The sequence below is a fragment of the Sphaerodactylus townsendi genome, linkage group LG14 (genome assembly GCF_021028975.2).
Source record: "Sphaerodactylus townsendi isolate TG3544 linkage group LG14, MPM_Stown_v2.3, whole genome shotgun sequence".
Classification (NCBI taxonomy): Eukaryota; Metazoa; Chordata; class Lepidosauria; order Squamata; family Sphaerodactylidae; genus Sphaerodactylus; species Sphaerodactylus townsendi.
Genome location: NC_059438.1, coordinates 6,261,436 through 6,288,500, shown reverse-complemented (window position 1 = coordinate 6,288,500; position 27,065 = coordinate 6,261,436). Strand labels below are relative to the sequence as shown.

Below are 27,065 nucleotides of genomic sequence, written 5' to 3'. Positions count from 1 at the left end.
TAGTAGGTGTGGAGAAAATCATCACTGGTAATGAGGCAGGAATCCTAGGTCTCTATTCAATCCAGGAGAATGCATTGTCTTGAGTGTCATTATTAGTTGTAATTCAGCACTCTCTCTTTCTAATCTCCCTTCGAAATCCCTCTCTAAGAGAACGGTTATTGACATTTTCATGCTACTGCCACTGGGCATCTGAATTTACATTTCTCTGCTTAAAGGCAGATGGACCCATATTTTAGCTCTTGGCCAGAGAAATCAGGAGCAAGAAGAAGAGTTGATTTTATGCCCCACTTTTCTGCCACAAGGAGACCCAAAGTGGCTTACCATCACCTTCCCTCACCACAAGCACCTGGTGAGGTAGGTAGAACTGAAAGAGTTCTGAGAGAATTATGACAAGAACAAGGTTACCCAGCAGGCTTCATGTAAAGGAGTGGGGAATCATATCTGGTTCTCCAGATTAAAGTCTGCTTCCTTAACCACTACACCACACTACACGTGGACTTCCTTGGTGGTCTCCCATCCAACTACTAACCAGGGCAAACCTTGCTTAGCTTTGGACAATTGGCATCACTGGGCTAGCCTGGGCCATCCAGGTGAGGGCACTTCATTGATACCTCCACCTTCTCCCAGCAGGGACCCAAAGCAGTTTACATCAGAGGCGGGATCCAACCAGTTCTCACCACTTCTCTAGAAGTGGTTAATAATCTTTTTCTGAGTGCCGAGAAGGGGTTACTGAAGCAACCTCCCTGCCCAATAGGGACTGGAGGTGCGTGATTGCGGCGGCGCCACTGTTTGAATCCCACCACCATCGGAACCTGTTATTAAAATGTTTGGATCCCACCACTGGTTTACATCCATTGAGATAGGTTAGGTTGTCAAGATGAAAGGGGTCAGTTTCACTGAAGAAAACTGCAGCTTCAGAGAGACGGCTCACTGTCATTGTATCCTCCTCTCCTGCAACCCTGCTTCCTTCAGGCTTCAACCCTAAATCTCTAGACATTTCTCAACCCTATACCACACTGGCTCTCAGTGGTCCCCCTTTCCTAGGATCCTGTGCACCCCTAAAGGTAGAATGTCCCGCTGAAGCCCCAGCTGGACTTCCTCTCTGTCATTTTTCCACGCTCACTAGATAACCTTGGCCCAGTCACATGTAGAAGAAGAAGAAGAGTTTGGATTTATATCCCCCCTTTCTCTCCTGTAGGAGACTCAAAGGGGCTTACAATCTCCTTGCCCTTCCCCCCTCACAACAAACACCCTGTGAGGTGGGTGGGGCTGAGAGAGCTCCGAGAAGCTGTGACTAGCCCAAGGCCACCCAGCTGGCGTGTGTGGGAGTGTACAGGCTAATCTGAATTCCCCAGATAAGCCTCCACAGCTTAGGCGGAAGAGCTGGGAATCAAACCTGGTTCCTCCAGATTAGATACACGAGCTCTTAACCTCCTACACCACTGTACTCATCCTAACCTACCTCACAGAATGGCTATGAAGATAAAATGGAAGATATAAATTGCTTTGGGTCCCCATTGGAATAATGTGAGGGTATAGATGAAGTAAATTTAAAAAAAAATGGCGGAAGGCACCAGAAACTTTATGTGGAAGGGAAGATTGTATTGGTTGTCCTTTACCCTTATTCTCAGTGCAGTCTCAATACTGAGCTGTGTGGAATTATAATTTACTATTTCTTCCTTAAAGAGGTAATCCAGTGCAGTGCTTAAACTGCTGGACTAAGAAACTCTGTGGCTGAAACTGAAGCACCCTGAATAAACCTGGCCTCCTCATTCTTTCTCAGCCTAGCCTAACTCACAGAGTTATTCTGAGGAAAAACAAGAGGAGGAAGGAATCATATATTCCACCTTCAGTGGGTTAAATGTGTGACAAATAAATAAAGTTGAGCCTGAAGTCCATATTTGGCTTGAAGAAACACGTGGCAGGAGCATGTTTTGAAAACTTAGCCTGGCCTTGCTTTCACAAGCCTAAATATGGCTCTCAAAAGGTCTTTCAACTGCATAGTTCACAAGACCTACACCACTTAAAAATGTGCTGGGAGCCGTCAAGATTTTCTGAATCCCTAACAGCACAAAAGCACTTGAAGCCAAAGAAAACACAATGCACGCCACTAAAAGATATTCACTTACAGTTTATTTTTTTTTCTCGCCTGAAATTATTTCACATCTCTTTGTACACGGCTACAGAACAGTAGTAGTAAACCATCAGTAAAAGCAACAGTGCTAAGGATAAAATGTTGGCATTAGTTTCTCTATTTCTTTTCTCTTTTTTTCCTTTTTCTTTTCTTCCCTCACTGAGTTTTATCATACAGCTTGGGATATAAGGCAGAAAAGCAAATGAACAACAACAAAATAATAATAATAATCTGGCACTCTTTATGAATTAAGACTTGAAACAATCGTGTTCTTTTTTTCTGTTGGAAAAAAAAACAGAAGGGAATCGAGAGACAGAGGAGACCAAAGTGTGAATAAGCTACCTAGTGACACATTTTTTTTTGTTTTAAAAAAAGTCAACCGGCAAAAGCTTCGCTTCCCATTGTATACGATTAAATATATATATTTATATATATATATTTATATATATATGTATAAAAATTACATTGCTTGGATGTTAAATCTCTGAGGTGTCAAAGAACTGGATAAAACATCTGCTGAACTTGAAGAAAGCACAAAACAAAGTCTTTATTTTGATTTTTTGTTTTGTTTTTTAAAAAGCTGTTGCGTTCAAAGAATGCTTATTGTGAGGGAAAATAAAACCCAAAAGCATATTTACTGAAAGAAACTGATATAAAAAAAGAGTTTCATCGTTTTGCACAGCAATGATTGAAGAGGATCAGGAAAGGGTTAGTGGTCATATTTCCGAGTTGAACCTAAGTGAGACTCATCAGTAAAGAAGTTGTGATTCGGTCTTCCGAAAAGGATATGCCAAATTTATGTGAACATGAGCAAAAAAATAGAGGGGGGGGGGGGGAGGAAAGGAGAGAACTTGCACGACGCAGCAAATTTGCCTTTGAAATATTGGACGTAAACAGAAGATGAAAAGGCCCATTTAGGGCAATCTAACACATAAGGTTGATTCACAGAAAGTTTCATTTAACTTTTTAAAAAAAACCTAACTCCAAGGTGGTATCTTTTCCACCTCTAATTTCCTAACCCCCAGAAAGTTCAAGAATGATTGGAAGTGTGCATTTCAGGTAATTTGTAATGTAAATCTAACTTACCCACCTCTTTTCTCATTTGTCTAGACAGACATAAACATATTTATATTTATATTCCCCACCCCCACCCCAACCCGAGGCCTCTGTAAATCAGAAATGCACCTGGGACAGAGACTACGTAATACAGTTCGCATTACTAAAAGGAAATCACTTGAGGAGGGCTTTCTGCTTTAAACAAACAAACAATAAGACGGCAAACTACTTTATACAGTACTATATGCAAAACAAAAATGAAAAAAAAGATAAAGAGAATTAACAATTCATAAATAAAAGACAGGTCCCAGACCTGTTATTTGTGAACCATTTTCTTAAATAGGTGTATTATGTAAATCTTATGTACAACAAAATTACTTTGCATAATGATTGCAAGGGACAGAATGAGAAATGCAGATCATACACGGTTCTGTTTCTTCTCCTGATGTCTCTGACCCCCCCTCACTTTTTAAAAAGCTGGAAAAGAGGTGGAAAAGCACCTAAACAGTGAGGTCCATCCACGGAAACTAAGAAAAAAAATTGTGTTTATTCTTGTCATTTTTTTCCTTTCCAGGTGGCATTAAAAATAAACAAACAGACCAAAAACACAGAAGGCAAATGAAAATCCGCATAGGTTCTTTTCGTTCCCACTCTCTTCTAATCTTCTTGCAGCTACAGTGTCTCGGCTTTTCTGTCGCCCTGCCCCCAATTAAAATTATGTTGAATTTCATAGTACGAAGCGGAAAAAAAAATCAGAGACAGGAACTGGCCATGGTTCCCCCCCCCCCCCCCCCCCCCCCCCCACGCAAGAGCCACTTTGCTACCTCACAAACACAGCTCCTAAAATTGAAGTCCTCGGAACTCACTGCTCTCTTCTCTATAGGTAGAAGCTGAAAGTTTTATTTCTCTGCTTTTTTTCCTCCTCAAAAATCTCTCCCCTCCCTCCTCCTCCATCTTCTTGTTGAAAACTGAAGACCCAGCAAGAGGGAGATTTCACCACGCTTCTGTATAACGCACATCCACTTCCTTTAGATTGGGCAATTTAGCCTGAGTAAAAAGAGAAAGAGATTCGGGTTTTAGATACCTACAAAGAACTCGTAAGCTGGCACTTAAGCTTTCGGAAAAATCCTCAGCAAGTCTACTCAAATGTAAGTCCCATGTTATTCGATGGGACTCATTCCCAGACTTTTAGGATCTGCAGCCACAGGGAGTTTGCTCCAACACTACGCAACAGCCGAATATTTTCAAAAGGTGACATCCAGAGTTGGATCCAGCCAACTTTTTCACTCCCTTCACCTAATAATCCTCCCTTCTATAGCCCACATGATATATCCAGAAGAGGAACAGAAAGAGGAGAACGAGTTGGTTTTCATACCACCCTACTTTTCTTTCCTGTAAGAAGTCTAAAAGCTACTTACAATTGTCTTCCGTTCCCCCCACCCCCCGCCCACAACAGCCACCTTGTGAGGTCAGTGAGGCTGAGAGAGATCTGAGAGAACTGTGACTAGCCCAAGAACACCCAGCAAGCTTCATGTGGAGGAAAGGGGAATTGGACCTGGTTCTCCAGGATAGAGTCTGCCGTTCTTAACCATTCCACTACGCTGGCATGATTTAACTAGAAAAAATCCGACAGTTGTACTGATCCATGCAAAATCGAAACACAGGACAAAATGTATGTCATACTTTTTTGTTGGACACCAGATGAGCACAAAACTTTTTTTTTTTCAGCTCACCAGAGTTCTGCACCAGGCAGGATGTTACAAAATTTGAAAAGAAATGAAGGCGGCCCCCGCAGATCTTGCAGTCTGATCTTTCAGGCATCCTTTGGGAAATGTCGGAGGCAGTTAGCTTCCTCACTTTGCTACTGAGGTGCAGACTCTGGGAGGCTGATGCATGACTAGGTCAAACATCACATGTCCGCTGATTGACCAGTGGCAGAAGAAAACGCGATTGCTCTGGCATTTGCAACTTGAAGAAGAGGATTAAGCTGCAGCTTGCAAAGCTTGGCTGACAAGGACACCTGTGTCCCTGATGTTTTGTGACAGCCCCCTCCGTTACTTTAACAAAGGTAACAATTGGGCCCCTGCTAGGCTCACATTTGAAGATTTCATAACAATTCTCCCATCCTTTGAACCCTGACCTGGCTGCCAGACATCTAACATGGCTGCCCTAGGCAGACAATGTTTCCCACAGCCTCCCATAGCTGTGCACATGGGACATACCTTGAGATCCTCATAGGTGTCAGCAGAAAGTTTGGTGCTGTTCATATTTAAGCTGCACAGGCTCTTCATAGCTAAGAAATAAAATATTATGTTGTTATAGACAGAGGTCTACAGAAAAACTTCAATATACAGACAATAATGGTGACTCAAAGCCACTGTATCATGATGGTTGGTTTAAGTGTCAAAAGATCTCGTTGAGCTGCTTTTGGAAAGCCATTCACTACAAGGATGTTTTCTGCAACCACAAACAGAATCTCGCCCTGCCTGACATTTGGCCAGGCCGTACGGGTGGTGCGTTGCTGAGCTGCCACTCCCCCCCCCTTCACCCCCGCAACTGCGTTCCTATCCAAACTCCATGCGGAGTTCAGGTCGGGGCGCTGTTGGGGGTGGTGGCAAAACACTTCCCACATGATCTGGCCAGCGGTGTCCATGGCTCCACCCCCCCCCCCCCCCCGCCGCCAGGGCCCCCCATGATTATGCTACTGAGCTTTTGAGAGTCAAAACTCCATTTCAAAAGCTTATGCCCCGGAAATCTTGTTGGTCTCTAAGGTGCTATTGGAACTCAAGTCTTGCTTTTCTACTGCAGACCAACATGGCTACCTGCAGGGATCTGATACTCCAGTCAATAATTAAGACTCAAGGTAAGTTTGAGAGCTTTATTGAACTGTGTCACGACCCTTGCTGCAAAATAGCCAGAGCTGAAGCTCAGGTTTTCTGCATGGATATATATCTTCACACATTACTCCTTAGATTGCTCCCCTCTCCCACACATTACCAGAGTTAGTTGCATGAGAAAAAAACAGTGTTAACAACAGGTGTTCTGCCCAAGGATTGTGATAGGGCTCAATCTCCCCTGCATATGGGCGAGGGATGAGGTCTGCACATTTCACTAGTGACAAGCAGCAATATTTATTTTATTTTTTATTTTATTCTTCTGTTTATATCCCACCCTCCCCTGAAGGGCTCAGAAAACAATAGAAAACAGGATGGTTCTTGGCCACGGATAACAGCAGATGTAGGTGTGACTCAACCCCGCCCACTGATGCCAAGCTGAGCAGGGGCTAGGCGGCTGACACTACCCTTGAGCCCGACCCCTGGTGAGTTAATTTGCTCCTCCCCCACCACCCCGGCCCCATACCACACCGTTTATTTGTTGACTTACAGCTCAGTGCTAACAAACCAGCATCGGTTACGGGGGTTTCACACAAATTGAGAACCTGCAGCATAGTGAGGTGTTCAGAAAGAAGCCGCAAACCTGCATCTCCAAACTGTAAAGGGAGAAAAGACATAACACGTTTGTGGGTTTTTTGGACACAGAACCAGAGTGCCGTCAAGAACGCACTTTGTGTACAGGCGCTACCTCCGAATAGGTCATTTTGGACAATAAAACAACAGGGAAATTAAATGTTGGCCCTAAGGCTGTGTTTGCCTGCTTCACAAAGATGCTGACTGGCCAGTTTTGGGGCAGAACAGGGGACTAGACAGATCTTTTGTCTGGTACAGCTGGACTTGGATTCTATCATACACCAGAACTCCTGAATTTGGGTCAAACAGAAAACTGGATGGTGTGTCCGTGGGGGCAGGGATCTGTTTTCAAATGCATCTTGAGCAAGCTCTAGCCAGTGTGGTGCACTGCTTAGAGTGTCGGTCTGGGATCCAGAAGACCCAGGTTCAAATCTCTACTCTACCATGGAAGCTCACTGGGTAATCCCGGGCTAGCCATGTCCTCTCAGCCTAATTCAATTCTCAAGGTTGTTGTGAGGATAAAATGGAGGTGAGAACAAAGTAAGCTGCTTTCTCCCAATGGGGAGAAAGGTGGGGCATAAGTGAAATACATATATAAATAGACAAAATAAGCTCCTTCTATCATCTCAAAACGGGCTTAACCGGAGCTCTTTTCTTCTAGGCTGAAGCTCGCGAGCCACATACCTGAGTCGACCACAGGTTCAGCTGCTTGAGTGAAGGCAGCTTGATGAGATGCTCGGCACAGGCACTCGTGACGTTGGTGAAGGCCAGGCTGAGGTTCTCCAGGTTTCCAAAGGAGCCCGAGCTTAACAACCGGGCGAGGTCAGCGTCCTGAAAGAGAAGGAGACATCGATCAGGCACAGAGGACAGCAAGCAGGGCTTACTATGGGCAGGAGGCTGGGAAAACTAGTAAAGGTCACTGCACACACACTGTACCATTCCTACTTTGCACCGCTGGCTAAATGCTAGGGGGAGGGGCTGCTTGCATCATACCTATCTCGACATTCCAATGGGATCAATGAAATGGAAGAAAGGAAGACAATGTTAGCTGGGCAGAATGATGGGGGGACACTGGTAGTGGACAGGAAATAAGGACAAAGGTAAATAAATAAATAAAGCAGCTAGCTAGCTAGCTAGCTAGCTAGCTAGCTAGCTAGCTAGCTAGCTAGCTAGCTAGCTAGATAGATAGATAGATAGATAGATAGATAGATAGATAGATAGATAGATAGATAGATAGATAGATAGATAGATAGATAGATAGATAGATAGATAGATAGATAGATAGATAGATAGCAAATAAAGACGAAGAAGAGTTTGTAGTTATACCCCACCTTTCTCTCCTGTAAGGAGACTCAAGGTGGCTTAGAAGCTCCTTTCCCTTCCTCTCCTCACAACAGACACCTTGTTAGGTAGGTGGGGCTGAGAGAGTTCCGGAGAACTGTGACTGGCACATGGTCACCCAGCGGGAATGCTAGAGTTATCTGGTTCACCAGATAAGCCTCCCCTGCTCAGGTGGAGGAGTGGGGAATCAAACCCGGTCCTCCAGATTAGAGAGCACCTGCTCTTAACCACTACGCCACTGCTGCTCCCCTGGTGTACCCCCAAAGAGGAAGCTTGGGACCCACTGTATTTTTCTGTTTTGTTTAGGCGATACCGCTGCCAATGACCAGAGGGTGATATTGGTGCCTGTCAGAAGTTAGGTGCCACAAGGGATCAAGTGGGTGGGAAGAAGGGCCAGAGAAAACGTTTCCAGCATGCGTTTATCACTTTGCACCATTTCCCCCCCCCCCCCCCACCAAAAACAGAAGTAAAACAACTCACTGTGGATTTGGATGGCAGTGTTAACCTGGTAGGTCCTCCTTTCCTTTGCTGAAACAGAACACAATTTTTAATTTGTTAATTGAACTGATTTTCCATCCCCAGTTTTTAGCTGACACGCTGAAGGAGGGGTCTGCGTGGCAGCTCACGGGCGCGCCACTGGTTGGGGCTGCCAGACTTTGTACATGTGTGCAGATGACGCATCTACCGTTTCTGATGCTATAATTAAGCTCTGCTGGGATTTTTACAAAACAACATCTCCTAATAAGTAAATCAATAAAAATTCAACAAAATGGGAACAAGTAAGGTGCTTCTGCATGGAGCCCGCTTTGGCATTTAAATGTGCCGAATTCTTGTACAATTCATGACAAACGTGCGTCAGCCTGGAACAAATGATCCTCTGCCCATTTGGCAGCCGGAGTGGGGAGGGAATCGTAGCTGGTGTACATATAGCCTTCGGATGAAAAGGCACAGGCCCCTTTAAAGGGATTAGATGGAATTATGGATTTAAAAGAGGATTAGATAGAATCATGGATGAGGTCCATCAATGGCTATTAAGCATGGTGACCAAAGGAGCCCTCCACATTTAGAGGCAGCAAAACTTTGAATACCAGTGCCTGGAGGTAACATCAGAGGAAGGAAAGCCTTGGTCTCTATGCCCTGTTGTTAGTCCTCCAGAATAAATGGTTGGCTGCTTTGTGAGACAGGATGCTGGACTTGATGGACCACAGCTCTTACCCAGCAGAGCTCTTCTTAGGTTCTTATGAATGGTTATCCCATCATATCCTCCCAAAGATCCTTTGGATCTGACAGAGGAGTCAGTGATCATAGCCAGCCAGAAGCTGATTTGAGCAGGTCCTCTGGAGAGTTGGCATAGAACTATTTCAAATTAATAAAGCATTCTACTTGTATTGGGGAGGGCTTTGTATGGATCTTGTATTATACAACAACAGCAACAATAATAAAATGTTGTCATGTCGCAACCAGCTCATGGTGACTCCTCATGAGGTTGTCAAGGCAACAGATGAAGAGAAGTGTCTTTCTCAGTGTAGCAATCCTGGTGTTCCTTGGTGATCTCCCATCCAAGTACTAACTAGGGGTAACTCTGCTGAGCTTCTAAGTTCAGATGAGCTCAAGATAGTTTGGGCTATTCCATAGGTGTCAAAGTCGCAGCCCTCCAGATGTTATGGACTACAGTTCTCATCATCCCCTGTCAGCATCATGCAAACTCATGATACCCTGCTGTGTTGGAAAGAGGTCCAGGAGGGTTTTGTGCACTATACACTGAACCCTGTGGTCTGTTCCTATAAATACGTTCTTCAGTGAAAAAGCTGGCTTCCATTTGCTGTCAGAGCATCATGCTGGCAGGGGATGATGGGAACTGTAGTCCATAACATCTGGAGGGCCGCAACTTTGACACCTGTGGGCTATTCAGACTGCTACTGCAGTACACACTACAATGCCTCAAAATGTCCTTGTTCAGATATTCCTAAACAGTTGCACCCCAGAAGGTTTAGGTCTTCCCTAAACTTCTCTAAAAACTTCTATGATGCCTGCCACAATTGCCTTTGGTTTTCTGTTTTGCCACGTGACAATGCTGTTGGCTTGCTCGCTTGCATGCACACACACACATGCACACACATACATATTCAAAGACATACCAGTTCTTTTAACTCCCTCTGCCGGTCACAGAGCTGCTCATACATTTTTTTCCCCACGTCGGTGCTCTCTAGAGTTGATATGATCTGAAGCTGTGTGTCTTTGTTATCGATAATGTTGTATTCGAGCATCAGGCAAAGAATCTGGCAGCAAAAAGATAAAGAAGTCTGGTTGTGAGAATGCTCCCTACAAGTTGTAAATGGAGGATGACAAGCAACATTTTGAATGCAGTAGTACAGAAGAAGAAGAAGAAGAAGAAGAAGAAGAAGAAGAAGAAGAAGAAGAAGAAGAAGAAGAAGAAGAAGAAGAAGAAGAAGAAGAAGAAGAAGAAGAAGAAGAAGAAGAAGAAGAAAGAAGTTTGGATTTATATCCCCCCCTTTCTCTCTTGCAGAAGACTCAAAGGAGCTTACAATCTCCTTGCCTTTCTCCCCTTACAACAAACACCCTGTGAGGTGGGTGGGGCTGAGAGAGCTCCGAGAAGCTGTGACTAGCCCAAGGTCACCCAGCTGGCGTGTGTGGGAGTGCACAGGCTAATCTGAATTCCCCAGATAAGCCTCCACAGCTCAGGTGGCAGAGCAGGGAATCAAACCCAGTTCCTCCAGATTAGATACACGAGCTCTTAACCTCCTACGCCACTGCTGCTCCTTCATTAGGCATCAAAAAGAGATACACCAGATAAAAACTGATAAAATAAGAGAATTGGGAGGAATGTCAAGAGTGTACAAACATAATGCATACAGAGAGGGAAGCCCAGAGGATTATTTCAAAGTACTAATCAAGAAATTGGCCACCATTTCCCATAACATGGGATCCTGATTATTCAGGAGATAATTCAGTTTGGAGTTAGGAGGTCAAGAGCCTGCCAAAATTGGAGCCTTAAGAAAAAAAATTGGGTCTAAATTCCCTAAATGTTGTCTGCCCAAAATGTTTCCATTGTTTCCCCTGCCGTGTTTTCCCCATCCACTCCTTCCCTCTGAGATGCTCCATGGAAAAGTTTACTCCATTTCATTTTCACAACTGGATGGGATGAGAGGTAGAGGCTAGTCCAAGGTTACAAAGAAAACTTCTTGGCAAAGTGAGGATTTGAATCCAATTCTCCCTGAATGGGAACATTGCTCTAGCTCTAACAGGGCATTCTTGACCCAACCCTGTACGCAGCTGCTGCACATTTAATTTTCTTGCTTTTCTTCCACCAATTTTGACACAAACTGAGAAATGTTTCATTCAAGCAAGCAGTGATAAAGACTTCAAACATTAGAAAGCTACCACAAAAACTCATTAAAAAGAGAAAGATTTGGCTAGAGAATTAAAATTCCCAGAGTTTCTTCAGCAGAAAGAAAGCTGCAGTTAAATCAGCTTTAATATATATTTTCAAGCAGGCTCTTAAGCTTTTTCATTTGGCTTGTATCAAACCTCTGGTTCCCACTGTAAACGAAAGTGTGGTGTAGTGGTTGACAGAAGGTGGATTCTAATCTGGAGAACCGGGTTTTATTCCCCACTCCTCCACCTGAGTGGCGGAGGCTCATTGGGTGAACCAGATGTGTTTCCGCACTCTTACGTTTCTGCTGGGCTAGTCACAGTTAATTCAGAACTCTCTCAGCCCCACCTACCTCACAAGGTGTCTGTTGTGAGGAGAGGAAGGGAAAGGAGCTTGCAAGCCACCTTGAGTCTCCTTACAGGAGAGAAAGGCGGGGCATAAATCCAAACTCCTCCTCCTCCTCATAACTAGCACGCCCCAACAGATAGAAAAGCATAAGTATTACTTTGGATCTTACCTCCACCATTGTCTGGTTGCCTCTCAAAGCTAGCAGCATGCAAGGTCCTAGTTTGTTTTCTGCCAGAGACAGCAGGAACTTTTTCGTCTTGTAACAAGAGCCCATTAAAATATGGACCTGAAAGAAGAGAAGAGAGGCTCAAGGTAGAAAAACAATCTTTTTCTAAATGGTAATCCTCTTCTTTAAGAAATGCTGGTGCAGATTCTTGTATAAATCACTGCATAGCCTTCCAAACAGGGACATGGTGGGATAAATCCACCCAAAGCTTGTTTTAAAAGTTGCCTTTAGTCAACCTTGCCCAGGGATTGCTCCGGGGGCGGGGGGGGGGGGACCTAGAGTGGATCTGGAACTTGTGAAGTCCCATTGCCACCTCTGCCCTCAGAGGTTTAATCTCCTAGGATTACACTTGTTTGCTTAGTCCCTTTTTACTGGGGTGGGTGTTGGGTGAGCACAAAACCTGTGGATTTCCCCCAATCTCTCCCTGGGAACAGTCTGGGAAGACTAGATGAACAGCCCACAGGCCCAAAGAGCAGGTACCTACCATGCTGGCAAACAGCTCCCCATCATCGTCGCAAGCCACACCACCAGGGCTGTAGAGCTGAAACCAGCCGTCCTTGCCAGCTCGAACACTCAGCAAACACGAATGGACCTGTTGAGCAAAGCAAAATGGAAGGTGAGTGCTTTTCTGTATAGTGTGAAGAATTCTCTCTATCTTTCTGCAGAAAAATAAGCTGCTAAACAAGACAGTGGACTGAATTCCCTAAATAAACATACTGTGCTGTAGATATTAGTTGCACCTTGATTGTTTGACTCACACAGGAAAATCTCAGGGCTGGAGTGAGGGGGAACTGAGTCCGGGGCAAGCGTGCGCCCCCCCCCCCAATGCCCCCACACTGGCGTATGCCTGGTGCATCACACCACCACCCCGGCACTACACCACTGGTAAATCCACTAGGAAATGACTGTAAAAGTACAATGGTAGCCACTTTCCAACCATTTGTGTAGCTGCAGCTCTCATTGCAAAAGCCTCTGAGTGTTTGTCTTGGTTATTTCAACAGCTCAAGGGAGGGTAGAAAAATCACTTGTTTCCTACAGGGAATTAAATCTTGGTGGTCACAGGCCCTGCATTTCAACAACAGGTCTCAGAATTCAGGGTAGGGCGTGTCTTTCTGTATGAGGCATGAGGTCATTTCTAATATGGCTGTCTGGTTCCCCGAGGACTGATACTGTTGGGGCTAAAATCAAAGCGGCCAAGCAGAGAGGCCCAGGGGGTCCTGCACTGGGCACTTAAAGGCCTAGCAATTTGACAAACAACACTCCCCTCCTTTGATCACAGGGCTGGAAAGACACTCACTTCTTGTCTTGGATCTTCTGCAAATCTTTGAATGACGTATTTCAGCTCTCTTCAAAGGGCAAAAAGATAAAACAAAAGCAGAGAGAGAGGGAGAGAAAGAGAGAGACAAATGACTGAGTGTCGGCCAACTTCAAACTTTATACAGCTGTCTCCTTTCATTTTGGTTTCACTTAAGAGTGATGGATGGCCATTTTTCCATAGAGGCCGTAGGGACGCAGAGAAAACATTTCCGAGGAAGGAACTGTGAAAGTCTTACAGAGGTGACCAAATGATTGGGTTTTTAGGCCATGGAAGAGCTCTCTATGAGTACCTCAAATATACCAGCATTGCTAAGTCACGTACCCAGTTGTTATGCCAGATCTTCAACTCTTCCCATCTCTGGCACCAGAGCTCACAGGCAAGCTATACTTCTTTCCCCATAGCAAGCTTTTACATTCACACTAGTCATGTAGAATAGCTCTGCTTGGAGTAGCATATCAAGATGCAGGTGGAGAACAGCACGCTTAACTGCTTTCTCCTCCCTTGAGTTAAAAAAAAATCACCCTACATGTAGAAAGCTAGTAATTCAGCTTGAAAACCCTACCGGTAGAAAACTAGAAATTCAGCTACAGAGCTAGACTAGAACTGTCCCTCCCTCTCTCTCTGTTCTATTAGTTTTCCAAGTAGATGGACCTATTTTTGTTTTCAGGAGCGTTCACATATACAGTTTCCCCCAAAAGAATGGCATCATTCTGAATGTGTTGATTGCTACCATTTCAGAATTCCAGGAGGATTCAAAATCACCACCAGCCACTTCTAGTCTCCAAGGTTTTCAGCCCCATGAATCCTGATCTTAAATGTACTTTGATTGTTAAGCTTTCTTTCAGGATAACTGACGCATTTGGAGTCTTGCAAAAATGGCCTCAGTAGCCATTTTCAAGACTCTCTTTTTCACTGGACTTTCCCACAAGGCAACGCTTTCCTTCGGAAGCCCTGTTGTTGCCGTGGCTGCCAGTCACTAAAAATCAGCAACTGACATACTGATGTACTGTTATAGTGATATGCCGCTGATTTTTTTTTAAAGTCTCAAGAGGTACTCCTTGGTGGTGAGGAAAAAATGGCTGCCACAGGGGCAGGAACAATGGCTGTGGTGGGGGAGGATGGGATTGAGAAAACACACATTTTCCTAGCTGCAGCAGCCAATATGACTTTGTTCTAGTCCTTCCTAAAACCACACAGCAAAGCATGTTTGAGAAAGATTACAGAAAAGTTGAGGGAAAGCCAGGTGGTGTACAGAAGCACCACAATGCTGTAGGGAAACGGTGGTGGTGGGGAGGACTTTCCCAAAGCATCCAACCCAGAACACATAGCCAGCGTACAAACTGACGCTACCTGTAGGGTCATTTGAACCTCACAGTTGTGATTCTACTGCAAGTTTGCAGAATCTCAAAACTCAAGAGCAGAAGGAACAGTACGATATAAAACTTCATTACGTAACTTACAACACTGTAAGTAATCATACAATCACAAGCAAACACTTACTTTGTGAATTTCTCATGTGCAAGAGCCCTGAAATAAAACACACAAAGTTATTAGCTTTTTTTTCTGATGTCCCTTTTTCTTCATGCAGGGTCTTTCCTAAAAGAATGACGAGTATACAAATTCTGTAAACTTTCAGAACAAAAAGCATTGTTTGGATGAATGGTATGAAAAAGTTAAAAAAAAATCAATTATTTAATTATAAAGGAAAGGGAGTGACAAAGCGAGGGGAAGCATTTTTTCAATGAATCTAACAGACACACAAAGCAAAGATGAAAGAAATAGATGAATTACAGGGAACTCCAAACACTATCACCTTGTGTATATAGCATGCTTTCTTTTAAATGTAGACACTTCAGTGGGAAAACGTTCTTTCCCTCTCAAATGCAGATATTAAAATGGAGTGTCCTGTTGTTTGATATTCAGTGAGGCTGTGTGTCAAATGTGTGCTGGCTTTAACTGACACATAGGCTCATTCCGCACATGCAGAATAATGCACTTTCAAACTGCTTTCAATGCTCTTTGAAGCTGTGCGGAATGGCAAAATCCACTTGCAAACAGTTGTGAAAGTGGTTTGAAAACGCATTATTTTGCGTGTGCGGAAGGGGCCCTTCTGACTTTTAACTGCTTATCTACGGTTGTGATTGCCTGTGAGCTCAACCCTGGTTTCACAAACAAACCCTGGTGAAAATAAACTGTGCTCTGAACCAGTATAAGGCAACTTTACATGTTCATATGACACCCCAAAACAATTGCCAGGTGGCTAGGCCCTCAAACAGAGTTTTGGGGTAATAAAATTTATCTCACCAAAACTGCTGATTTCCACCTGAAAACGAACCTGCTGAATAACTGGTGTAGCTCTAGTTGAGCTATACATACATTCTGTTCCAAGAAAAGGACAGAGATGACCTCAAAAGACTATCCCTGAATATAACCCACATTCAGTTTTCTAGATAGTTCTACCTTATCATGAAATCACTCATACAAAATGGATTTTCACCTGGGTGGGTTTGCACAGTTTTAGGAAAAAACCTATCTTGGTTTCAGGAGGGGGATTTTCAAAGTAGGTCCAAGTGACATATGAAAGGCTCTGAAGCACAGGCAGAAACCTTCACCTCTGGGACATTCTATGGTTAAAAAAATGTAGACCTTCTGCCAGCAAATGAACTACAGTCGAAATTAACCTATGGGGAAATTCCGTCATAGAAGAAGCTAATGGAAACTTTCAGCGACAGAAACGGCATACTTGTAAACATGATTTTCGGCTCCATCTCAATCCCAGGTGTGTTCATTAATTGCACTGCAATTAAGGTACCATCACATCTAATTAGGATTGCACATTAGTACAACAATTAATGGTCATTCTCGCAGAGGGGCGTTGCATCATGGTATTGATTTGCAATCTGCCCGAGGGGCCTTTTGCTAGAATGACTCAGGTACAACAATGCAGGGTGCTGCTTGGCCTACCCAGCCTTCCCAAAGCTCATGCAGCTGGAAAGCTAGGCCTTGCAAAGCACCAAAGGCACTGAGGGATGTGATAAGCTGGCAAATTGGACAATTATAGACTGTAATGTTCACCCTCTGAGATCTGCATTTCATAAACATCTGCGTCAATAATGGGTTTCTCAGGGAGGCTATCAACACCTCTTCTGTGGCATCCAAATAGTGCTTATGGAACAAAGCAAAGTTTTTTTTGTTATTTCAACGATGCACCCTTGCGCTTGTTATACATGCTGGCACAATCACTTGTTTTGTGATGGTATCCTGCTAGATCACCAATCCTGTCGGCTAATTACTTTTTGGGTGACAAACTGGCTTATACAGCAGTTACGATGAACAAAGAAGACTGGAGAGAGCTGTTCTTTCAGAAGCAGCCTGAACTCTGAATCAGAACTGTCAGGCATACCAGTAAATGAAATGAAGCTCTTTGGTCTTGACCTTCCCCTTCTAACTTTATAATGTGCTATTACTACCCCCTTCCCAAATGTCTTCCTGCTCAGGATTGCATCTTTTGACTGGGAAAACTAATGAGGCACTCCACAGAGCCAGGGGAGGTGGCACCAGCCAGCAGGAGGAGGCGGCACTGGCAGCATGCCACAGAGTCAGTGGGAGGAGCCAGACTGACTAGATTGACTGGCCCAATCAGCACTCCAATTGCTGGTAGGTGTCACTGTTTAAAGACGGCCACTGAAGGAGAGCTCACCATCTCCCTAGGTAGCTGACTCCACTGTTGAACAACACTTACTGTAAAAAATTTGTCCCTGCTATCCAGTCAGTACCCTGATGCCTGTATTCAAACCCCATTATCGCAAGTCCTCTGCTGTCAACAGGAACAGCCTCTTGCCCTCCTAGAAGTGACAGCCGTTCCAATACTTAAAGAGAGCAGTCATGTCCCCCCTCAACCAACTCTTCTCCAGACTAAACATTCCCAAGTCCCTCGGCCCTTCCTCGTAGGGCTTTGTTTCCAGGTCTCTGATTATCCTCATCACTCTCCCCTGCACCTGCTCCATTCTGTCTTTAGAACCTTAAAATTAGACTGAAATTTAACGAATACCCATTTTTTTAAAAATAGAACATGATATTGTCACAAACTTACTCTTTGGGGAATGGGATGGGTTGAAGCAAACTGGCGAGAGCAGGTCTCCAGTCATCGTAGTTTGACCTACAATGCGAAAATAAGAAATGCCATTAGTCTAAATATAGGGGTGCAGAATTCACAGGTTGGTTCTCTGCTGTTAAAATACTTCAGACCTAGACAGACGTAGAATGGATGTCAGGGCAAGACGAGGCCTCTGAACCAGTGGGAAACTCCAAAGCTCTGCTCCTTTATGGAGCATAGTGCATTGCCTAGTGCTCAAGAGGAGTTCTCCTCATAGAGACAACGAATTCAAGTGCTTGAAGTGTCAGTAATGTGCTAAATTTTTCAATGGCAGATTGGAAATCTCTAGCCTTTTCCTTCCCACTGCAGTCCACTGATCTCCACAAAATAGTTCTCCTGTGAGACAAGGGACCCTGAAGAACATACAAGGTGAATTAAGGAGAAGAAAGGCAAAATCAGTGGAAATTCCTAATACAGTCTGGAGCCGAACCAATGTATCTCTGAGCTATTAAAAGCAAGAAACTGAACAAAACTCTAATCAGAACAGATGCAGCAAGAGAAGGACTCATTATATCAAAGTGTTACATATCGCAGCACTGGCTTAAAACTGAGCCAACATAATCAGTTCACTGCCTCTGCAACTCAGCTTCAAAATCCTGAACAACGGGGGTTCAGGTCTTGCAACACAAGCAGCATATTGAAAATTTACTTTTGTTTAAAAGATATTTGTGCCACCTTTTCACTCTACTCAAAGAGTCCACAAGGTGGGAAACACTGAAACATTTCAAGCACTAAAACAGCATTTAAAATACAAACATAACAATTAAACAAAACATGTAAGTAAACCATGCTAATAGGCATTTATATGGCACTATTGCTTCATACAAAGTCTTGCTCTAATCCTTAAAACAGATCCGTAAGGTACACCAGTATAATCCCTGTGCGAGAAATTATTGGTTACAAATTGGGTCACAACTAACGTCACAAAGCAAAAACAAAGATGTTATTGAGGCTGAATGGTATTCTCCCAAGAGCTCTTAAAAGAACTCTGATATCAGTGTGCCTCTAAGTCATAAAATGCTATTGGATCGCTAGCTGCATTCTTTCTAACCAGAAGGCTCTGAGAGTGACACCATTTTTCTTTCCTTTAAAATACAGGGATCCAGAAATTGCAGAGCTGTCAGTCTAACTTCTGCCTCTGCTCTGAAAGATGGAAGGAACTCGTTATTACAGCCAGAATTGCTACACACTTGGAAGAACAAACTTCCGCAGAAGGATGTGTCTGAGTGGCTGTTTTTCAGCCTAATGACACTTCGAGGCACTAAGGGCTGTCGGTCCACTAAAGACCTCCAAGTTGCAAGTGAATTGCAGCAAAGGATCTGATTCTGCAAGCTCCTGCACAAGGTGTCCCCAGCCGTTCTTGCAGGGGGACGAACGGAGAGGAAAAAGCAGCCCTGGAAAAGCCCCCCCCCCCACAAGGAGGGACAGAAGAAGGGAGGGAGGAGCCAGACAGACCTGCAACTTGCTGGACCTTACTCCTGGCTTGCACTAGCAAGATGCTACCTTCTCTGGGCTGAACGAGACTCATCCTGGCTTTCCCTCAGCTGGGTGAGACGCCTCCCTCCCCACTCCTCCTACTGCCCACAAAACCTGTTATAAGGGGGAAAACATGGCCCGGGTTCCTTAAAATGCTGGCCCTAGGTATTCCCGAATATGTCCAAAAATATATGGGACCTGGAAATATAAGGTATTCCTGAGAATCCCAACTATCCAAATATATTGAACTGGATCTATCCAGGCAGATGTAATGTCCCTAATCACTTTGACCGGTATACCAGTCTCAAAAAATCTAAGCATGCTGCAGAGAATTCTGGGGCACTTGCTGGTTTTTTTTTATTTTTTGTAGGAGGTCAGCTAGGACTAATTGCTCTCCTACATGAACTGAGAGACTACCACGGAGTGCACCCATGCTAGGGTGTTCATTGCTAGGAAAGATCTGTGATTGCACTTCCCGCTTTATTCACCCCATTAAACAGCAGCCCTGGGGAATATGCATTTGATAGAGCTGCAAACCTTTATTCTTGTCCTGCTGCTGTCCCTTTAATATTATTTTGCAGCAATGACCAGATGATGTTATTTAACTTTATGCCGTGAAACACTTCCACAGGCCATTTTTTCCTCATTAAACCTCTCCTAAAGGGGCAGGACATTTTCCCTCTTGTCTGGTTTAACAACCTCAGTATTTGATGAAAACCAATAAACTTGTAAAGGACCCCTCATAAACTTCCGAAGAGCCCCAGTGTTTTAGGAGCACACCTTTGCAAATCACTGGCGTAAAATGATTTTAAAAAGCATCTCAGAGGATCCAGGGGAAAATATGGCTCGCAGCAACACTGAGTTTCAACCCTCTGGCTCCAGAAACTAAACACAGTTTACCATTTACACAGGAGGCGTCAACCAGCAGCTAGAAGTTGCCCAACCAAGTTTGGTGCCCTCCTCACACAACCACCTGACAAGGGCTGCTTATCAGGATCTTCTCCTTAAAATTCCCAAGCGTGCAAAAAATTAGCAGCTGCACATCTTTTACTGTGTAACCCTATCTGTAGAGTTCATGGAATGCTCACAGCAGGCAGGGCTGCCAAACTTGCCAAGGGTCCTGGAGGTGCCGCAGTAAGTTAGCATGAAACCCTGCAGCAGGTTAGCCTGCCACACTGGGTGACTGCAGCAAATTAAATTAGCCCCTGCCTAAATTTCATATCTTGCTCGGGGCCACTGCTCTTGTTGGCCTATATACACAAGAGGACCTTTCCCCCCTTTCCCAGTCTCATCTTTCGGTCCGAGTGAAAAAAAAACTGCCCATGGAGGTCACGTACAGCTGAAACAATCCCAAAACATATTAGCAGCCATGGGCAACCCTGATAAACATGACATCAGATTATGCACTGGGGGGTATTCAGAGTATGGAGCTGACCTAGTGGAGAATGTAGAGACGACAGGGCCAATCTGAGGAGGGAGGGGAAGAGAGATGTCACACTAGACAAACTGCAACCCTTCCCCTAAAATTTCCATCTGCTTCTTTCCAGCCCTAAGTAGAGTCGCACCCTTTGAAGTCCATTGAAGTTAAAGGGCTTAGATGGATACAAAATACAGTTTAGGATTGTGATGTTAGTTACTCAGTGATGACTTTGCAGTTAGCATATTGATATTTACACAGACATCACAGGGCCTGCAAGACAGAGACGTTCCGCCAGGCACATGGCTGAGGACAGCAACAGTTAGTATCTGCGCCTGCCCTCCCATCCACCCTATTTCCACCTGCTTTCATCCCTCTCTCTGTTCTTGGCAGTGTACTCCCTTCTGGTTAACGTACATACTGGACGGAGCCATCTTCCCGAGTGATCATCTCTGGGACAGCCCCAATCTAGGATTGCATGATTATCGTATGGTATTTTAATGCCGATTTTAAATCTGAATGTTTAATCTGTATTGAAATTTTTAAATATTGTAAGCTGCCTGGAGTGCAGCTTGGCCGAGGGAGGGCAGCAAATAAAATTATTATTATTATTATTATTATTATTATTATTATTATTATTATTATTATTATTATTATTATTATTATTATTATTATTACAGCAAGTGCCACAAGCCCAATGCAATAACACACATGGGGGACTGGCCATTTAACTTTCTAGGAAAGTGACAAAGAAGAAGAAGAAGAAGAAGAAGAAGAAGAAGAAGAAGAAGAAGAAGAAGAAGAAGAAGAAGAAGAAGAAGAAGAAGAAGAAGAAGAAGAAGAAGAAGAATCTTATATGATTATATGAGTGATGAATGGTTTTATATGACTCTTGCTTGCTCACTTGTATGACTTGTGCTCATATGAATGATCTTATAGGACTCTTCTCATTCATGCAGACACATGTTACAATCCCAAGTACGGCCTTCTGGAAGTAAGTCCTGCTGAATAAAATTTGCCTAAACAGACTTGCTTAGGACAGCTCCCAGAGATATCCCTACCACACACACACAAATGCAAGAACATACCCATGCCCATTATCATACCTAAGGGGAGTCATTACATTTTCTTTCTATACAGGTTCCCATAGGAGCCGGCACAGATTGAAAACTCCAACTGGTAGAGAAGTGTTGATTGGAAGAAGCAGAAGAATAATTGGCAGGCAAAGAGCAACCGACAGCCATAGCCAGTGGATGTTCTGGCCTTTCAAAATATGCTGCTGGGTCAACAGGCAAACAAAAGCTTTTCAACAGCTGGATGCTATTTTTGGAGCGACACCAGCAGGATCAGATGCCTGTTGCAGACATCAGACACGACTGCCAGCACGAGATTTATTACTCTGCCGTTTGCGCATCTTTGCTGGATGCCCGCAGATGTTGGGAGAAGACAAGCCAGCCAGAAACCCGTCCATTCCGCCACCCCTTGACTTTGCACAGAAGCAGCAATACTCACAGCATCTTGAGTATCTCCACGTAGCACCCGAGGACACGATCTGCCTGTGGGCTGAGCTCGATGCTGATGGTGCTGCAGGTGGGGCTGACCATCAAGCAGTCGATCAGGTTAGGCTCGCTGTCGTTGCCGACGTTGGCTGTCATCTTCTGGTTGGCCGTGTTGTTGCGCTCGACTTCCACGTGGATCTCGTTGGAGGTGACAATGACGGACTTGAGACGAGACTCAGTTAAGGTGGCCTCTTGGGACACCAGGTCGGGGCTCGTGTGGAGGAGACGGAGGGGCAGATTGGGCTTACGGTCACAGGGCTGCTGGCAGCCATTCCGAATTTCTTTCAGGCTTGGTGAGTTGTCCCGGCTGCGGTTTTATGAAAAAGGAGAGCATAAACAACTTTACCAGCCAGACATAACAGAAAGAGCAGGGAAGGAGGCCAGACTGTGAAGCTGAAGTGTGTTGCAGTGGCTGGAGTGGGTTTTGTTTTGGGGCCGGTTACAATTGCCTTATGCTATTTATACCAGAAGGAAAACAAACATCTCCAGAAAGAATTTGCAGCACAGGACCTCTCTTGTGAAAGTTTGCAAACTCTGCTTTTACAGGGAGGAATGGAGCTCTCCTTGTCGATGACGTACCAACAGCAGTGCAATACATATTCTGGTATGCGGCTGGCTACGGTTAAGGAGCTATTTTTGCTGAAGGGCCCATTTGAAGAAGGGGCAGAAGATGGTAGATCAGGGCACGTACACCCAGCGGCTTGCAAGTGTCCCCAGACACTGCTGCCTACCCACATTCTTGCTTCTGGGTTGCTAATGGCAGGGGGTGGGGAAAGGGATACCACACAGGCATGCATGCATATTTGGCCTAGGGCCTTCCAGTTGTTTATCCCTGTAGTAAATCATCCCAAGCTCAGTGCTAAAGTTTGCCTATCAGAAGACAAAAATACATGCATGTGAATGTCACATGTGTTAAAGGTTATGCTTCTCCCGCAGTCTAAGAAAGAATCCCTGTCCTTTCCAAATCGCCAGTGTATTTTACAGGGAAAACGAGCCCCATTTAATCATGCAGTCCTCTCTCACATATGAAGCATACTTTGGTTCTTGGAGTGTTCAAAATCCCTGCACAATACGGCATGATTCAACCATCCATGTGACATATTGTGTGTGGGGGGGAGGGAGGGAAGGACATAATGTCCAGAGAACTGACCTGTTGATGAATTCTTCATAGCAAGAATAAATGGCTGCTAAGCAAACAGCAACGAGGTTTGGCAGGACCCTGGGGTGGGGGCACTGCCCGGTAGGACCATGCATGCTGGAATAGAGACAAAACGGGAACAGTCTGAGAGTGCAAACAGGGCAGATATCACTGCAAAAAGCCTTCAATATGTAGGGGTTCCAAATGCAACACATAACTAGAGGGTAGGACATAAACTTCACGCAATTATGTAGGAAGGTAGGTATATATATGATAACAATTTTTTAAACATCAGAAGGCTTAGAACAGAAGAAGACGACTTTATTTACATCTATGGGCTTAGATGACCAGATATGGCTTAGAACTGTGGTTCTCAACCTGGGGGTCGGGACCCCTTTGGGGGTCGAACGACCCTTTCACAGGGGTCGCCTAAGACTCTCTGCATCAGTGTTCTCCATCTGTAAAATGGATAAATGTTAGGGTTGGGGGTCCCCACAACATGAGGAACTGTATTAAAGGGTCACGGCATTAGGAAGGTTGAGAACCACTGGCTTAGAAGGTTGAGAACCACTGGCTCCAACCCTAGTTCTGCAGTAACCAACCATGTATCACCTGCTCTCCAGCTCTGACTTTTTGCTATGTACATCACACTGTGTTCCCTAACAGGCTCCAACCATTACCTCTAGACTCTACCCTGGGCAGCCAGGCTGGCCAAATTCCTCCCCAGCTCCAGCTTTTAGCTCCCTTACAAAGGGCCAGCAGTCTTGAAATTCAGATGCGGCAATCAGAGCTGAAAGTAAGCTAGTATGGAGTACTGGTGAGAAAGCAGCCAAAGCAGTACCCCCCTATCTTCAGCTCTAAGCTCTGCCGTGAAAGACCATAAGAAATTTAACAGTGTAATCCTAAACAGAGTTACACTTTCCTAATTCTGCAATCCAAAACAGAGTTACCCCAGTCGAAGCCCACTGGACAGAGTTTCTCCAATCTAAGCCCATTGACTTCAATGGGCTTAGAGCTAATGTAACTCTGTTCTGGCTTAGACTGGACTAACACCATTCTGGATTGCTCTTTAAATCCATCTAAATAATGGGCATAGGATGTGTTAACTCCGCTTAGGACAGTGGTACATGTTACTTTCACCCCATCTATGATCCTTGGGATCAATGAAGAGACAATGGCTGAAATGAAGGCTACAAGGGGGAAGAAGGAACATTAAAGGATTAACACACTAACAGTGGCATCCCAAACAGATTTATATTCTTCCAAATCAATTGAAGTCAATGGGCTTTGCAGGGTGCCATTTTTCTTAAGATGGCTCTGCAAGAGAGAATGTAACTCAATAAGCCCTGACCTGTGAATAAATTTCTTCACCACTTCCATGCCAGCGTTGAGTTCATTCAAGGCGAGAATATACTCCTGAGTGAAGAGCCTCAACCGAGGGCACTTTCCAAAATCCTGCCAGATAAAGAAGAGAGGATTATTAATGTCCTGGAAAAACATCAGCAAAGCCTTCAGATTATGGAAGGAGGAAAAAACGTGCCTCGGCATATTATAGAATGAGAAAGTACAGTCCACCTTGTTATCCCTCCGCCCTTCTGCAATGCAAAGAGTTGACAAAGAGAACCCTTTTTCCCTCTCCTAAAATACTCAAACTTGAGGGCGTCCAACAAAGCTGATGGGCAGTAGAGTCAAGATGTACAAAAAGAAACATTACTTAACATAGTGAGTGATTAAAATGTGGAATTGACTGCCAGAGGATATAGTGACAGCCATGGAAGATAAAGAAGGAAAACTGCCTTTTTTAGATGTCATGGTCTTTCGCAAACCCAACCATCAACTGGGCCACACAAACCTACACACACAGACCAGTATCTGCATAAAAACTCCAACCACCACCCACAACAAAAAAGGGGTGTAATCAAAACTTTGACAGACTGTGCAAAATGAATCTGTGAACCTCACCTCCTCCCTGATGAAATCAATCATCTAGACTGGGCTCTGCAGCTAATGGCTACCCCACAACAGAAATCAGAAGAGCTTTAAGACCAAGAGAAACCCAGAGGACTGAGGAGAAACAGCCCCCCACAGGAAAAATATTTCTACCATACCTCAAGGGAATCACAGATCAAACAGGGAAACTGATGAAAAAAACATAACCTACAAACAATCTTCAAAGCTACCAGAAAAATACAGCAGATGCTACACTCAGCAAAGGACAAGAGAGACCCCTTCACTTCTGCAGGAGTCTATTGCATACCCTGCAGATGTGGAAAGGTCTACATTGGAACTACAAAATGCAGCATTCAGACACGTCTTAAGGAGAAGGATGGCTTAACCATCCTGAAAAATCTACAGTAGCAGAACATGCTCTAAACAAAACTAGACATTTTATTTCAAAACATTTTATTTCAAAACACTGAAATTCTGGACAACTCAGAAGACTACATAGGGAAGCCATTGAAATCCACAAGCACCAAGAACACGTCAACAAGAAGGAAGAGACTCTGAGAATTAACAGAACTTGGCTACCAGTACTTAAAAACACCAGAATCAAAGGCCAAGGGCATGCTGGGTTCATGGACAATGGACTCCACCCAGACCCAGGGTTTGCATTCACTAAGACTGTTGCTGCTGCAAGGAATGCAACTGTGAATCACTCCCTGGACTGGAAAACCCCACCCGCATTACATGCAGTCAACCACACCTTTACATAGCAAGTTCCACCCAAACACTTACTGATTGGTTCCCCACCCTGGGACATGGGCAATATATACCCCACTAAACTTTCCCTTCTCACTGGACACAGTGTATAACAGACCTCTCTCTGTGATACATCTCTGAAGATGCCAGCCTCAGATGCTTTTCATCTTGCTCTTTGCTTGCTTTTGCTTTAAAAAGCTACGCTACCAAAGTTTAATGTCATTCTTTTAATCTTTATTTTTTCTGTTATTTTGTTTATTCAGCAGGTGTGGTACTCAATAAATCCTAAAAAATATTTTATTCAATCTTTTTTGTCTCTGAGTTTTTCTGTGCACGACAAATCCTGACCCACGTTTGAGTGGTGGCCAGTCAGCACTTTCTCAACACGGCTCCTCTCCAAGTTCTAAAGCAAAGGAAGGCCCTTGCCCAAGACCTGGGAGACTTTAAATATTTTTTCATAAAACAGAGAAGTTATATAAATGAAAAGATATTAATGGCCAAGCAAACAAATATCTGTATATTATTTGTTAGTGTTCAGAATTTCAGTTTTTAAAAATATGTATTGCTATTAAGAGTTTCTTTTTTAAAAAAACAATATGTATACTATGATTTTTATACTCTCAGCTACTCTGCGGTATATGCATAATGCAAATCAACAAATAAATATTCCAGATTGGAGGTCCCAGGAGGCTTTCTTTGAATGTATCTTGAACCTACCCCCAACTCAAACAACCACCACCACCACCACCACCACTACCACCTTTATTAGGCCCCCAACTCAAACATTTTGGCACACCTATCTCATACCTGTCTTGAAACTGCTTCTATTAGTTAAATTCTGATAGCATCTAATCACAGCTCTCTGGGACTGCACCAGGCTGGGATATTGCTGAAGCGCACATTTTTGAGAACATCCTTAGAGTTAAGGAGTAATTAAACGGTTCACTTCAAAAACTAGTTTCCCAATTCCTAAACATTTTCCCTTGGAAGTAAGTCTCTGGGTTTGATGGGATCCATCCTAAAGCAAGCGTGGTTAGAATTATAGCTTAAACGTCAGGTCTCTTTCACATTAAATTGCCACCTAGCAGACGCTAGAGATCTAGAGGCTGATGTTCTAAAAGATGGTTTACTGACTATTTTCAGCAGCTTTTCCAGGTGTTTTAAGATGTCGGGCAAAGGACCACCCAGATATGAGCAACAAAAGGCATTCCAACAGCTGCATTGCAATTCTACAAAATCTTCTGGCAAGACACTTTGCTTCTGGTTTTTCTTTCTGAAATTCCTCTGTTATCTTGCAGTGCTTGTAGTCTGTTATCTTACAATGTCTGTTTGAGC

The 27,065-nt window shown here is 44.1% G+C and overlaps 1 protein-coding gene across 3 annotated transcripts in view; it reads right to left on the bottom strand.

The window, feature by feature from the left end:
* Positions 1-2,111: 2,111 nt before the first annotated feature.
* The window catches only part of LOC125443503 (c-Maf inducing protein), a 149,697-nt gene continuing 124,743 nt past the window's right edge, over positions 2,112-27,065 (bottom strand). For all 3 annotated transcript variants that reach the window (XM_048515673.1, XM_048515675.1, XM_048515674.1), the window contains 14 exons: positions 24,382-24,485; positions 23,043-23,147; positions 21,846-22,199; positions 17,378-17,443; positions 14,785-14,811; positions 13,264-13,312; positions 12,451-12,558; positions 11,910-12,026; positions 10,137-10,277; positions 8,479-8,526; positions 7,342-7,488; positions 6,575-6,680; positions 5,413-5,483; positions 2,112-4,237 (listed from right to left, as the gene is read on the bottom strand). In XM_048515673.1, coding sequence (XP_048371630.1) covers positions 4,184-4,237; positions 5,413-5,483; positions 6,575-6,680; positions 7,342-7,488; positions 8,479-8,526; positions 10,137-10,277; positions 11,910-12,026; positions 12,451-12,558; positions 13,264-13,312; positions 14,785-14,811; positions 17,378-17,443; positions 21,846-22,199; positions 23,043-23,147; positions 24,382-24,485 — 1,497 coding nt within the window. In that variant the 3' untranslated portion in view covers positions 2,112-4,183. The remainder of the gene's footprint in view (positions 4,238-5,412; positions 5,484-6,574; positions 6,681-7,341; positions 7,489-8,478; positions 8,527-10,136; positions 10,278-11,909; positions 12,027-12,450; positions 12,559-13,263; positions 13,313-14,784; positions 14,812-17,377; positions 17,444-21,845; positions 22,200-23,042; positions 23,148-24,381; positions 24,486-27,065) is intronic.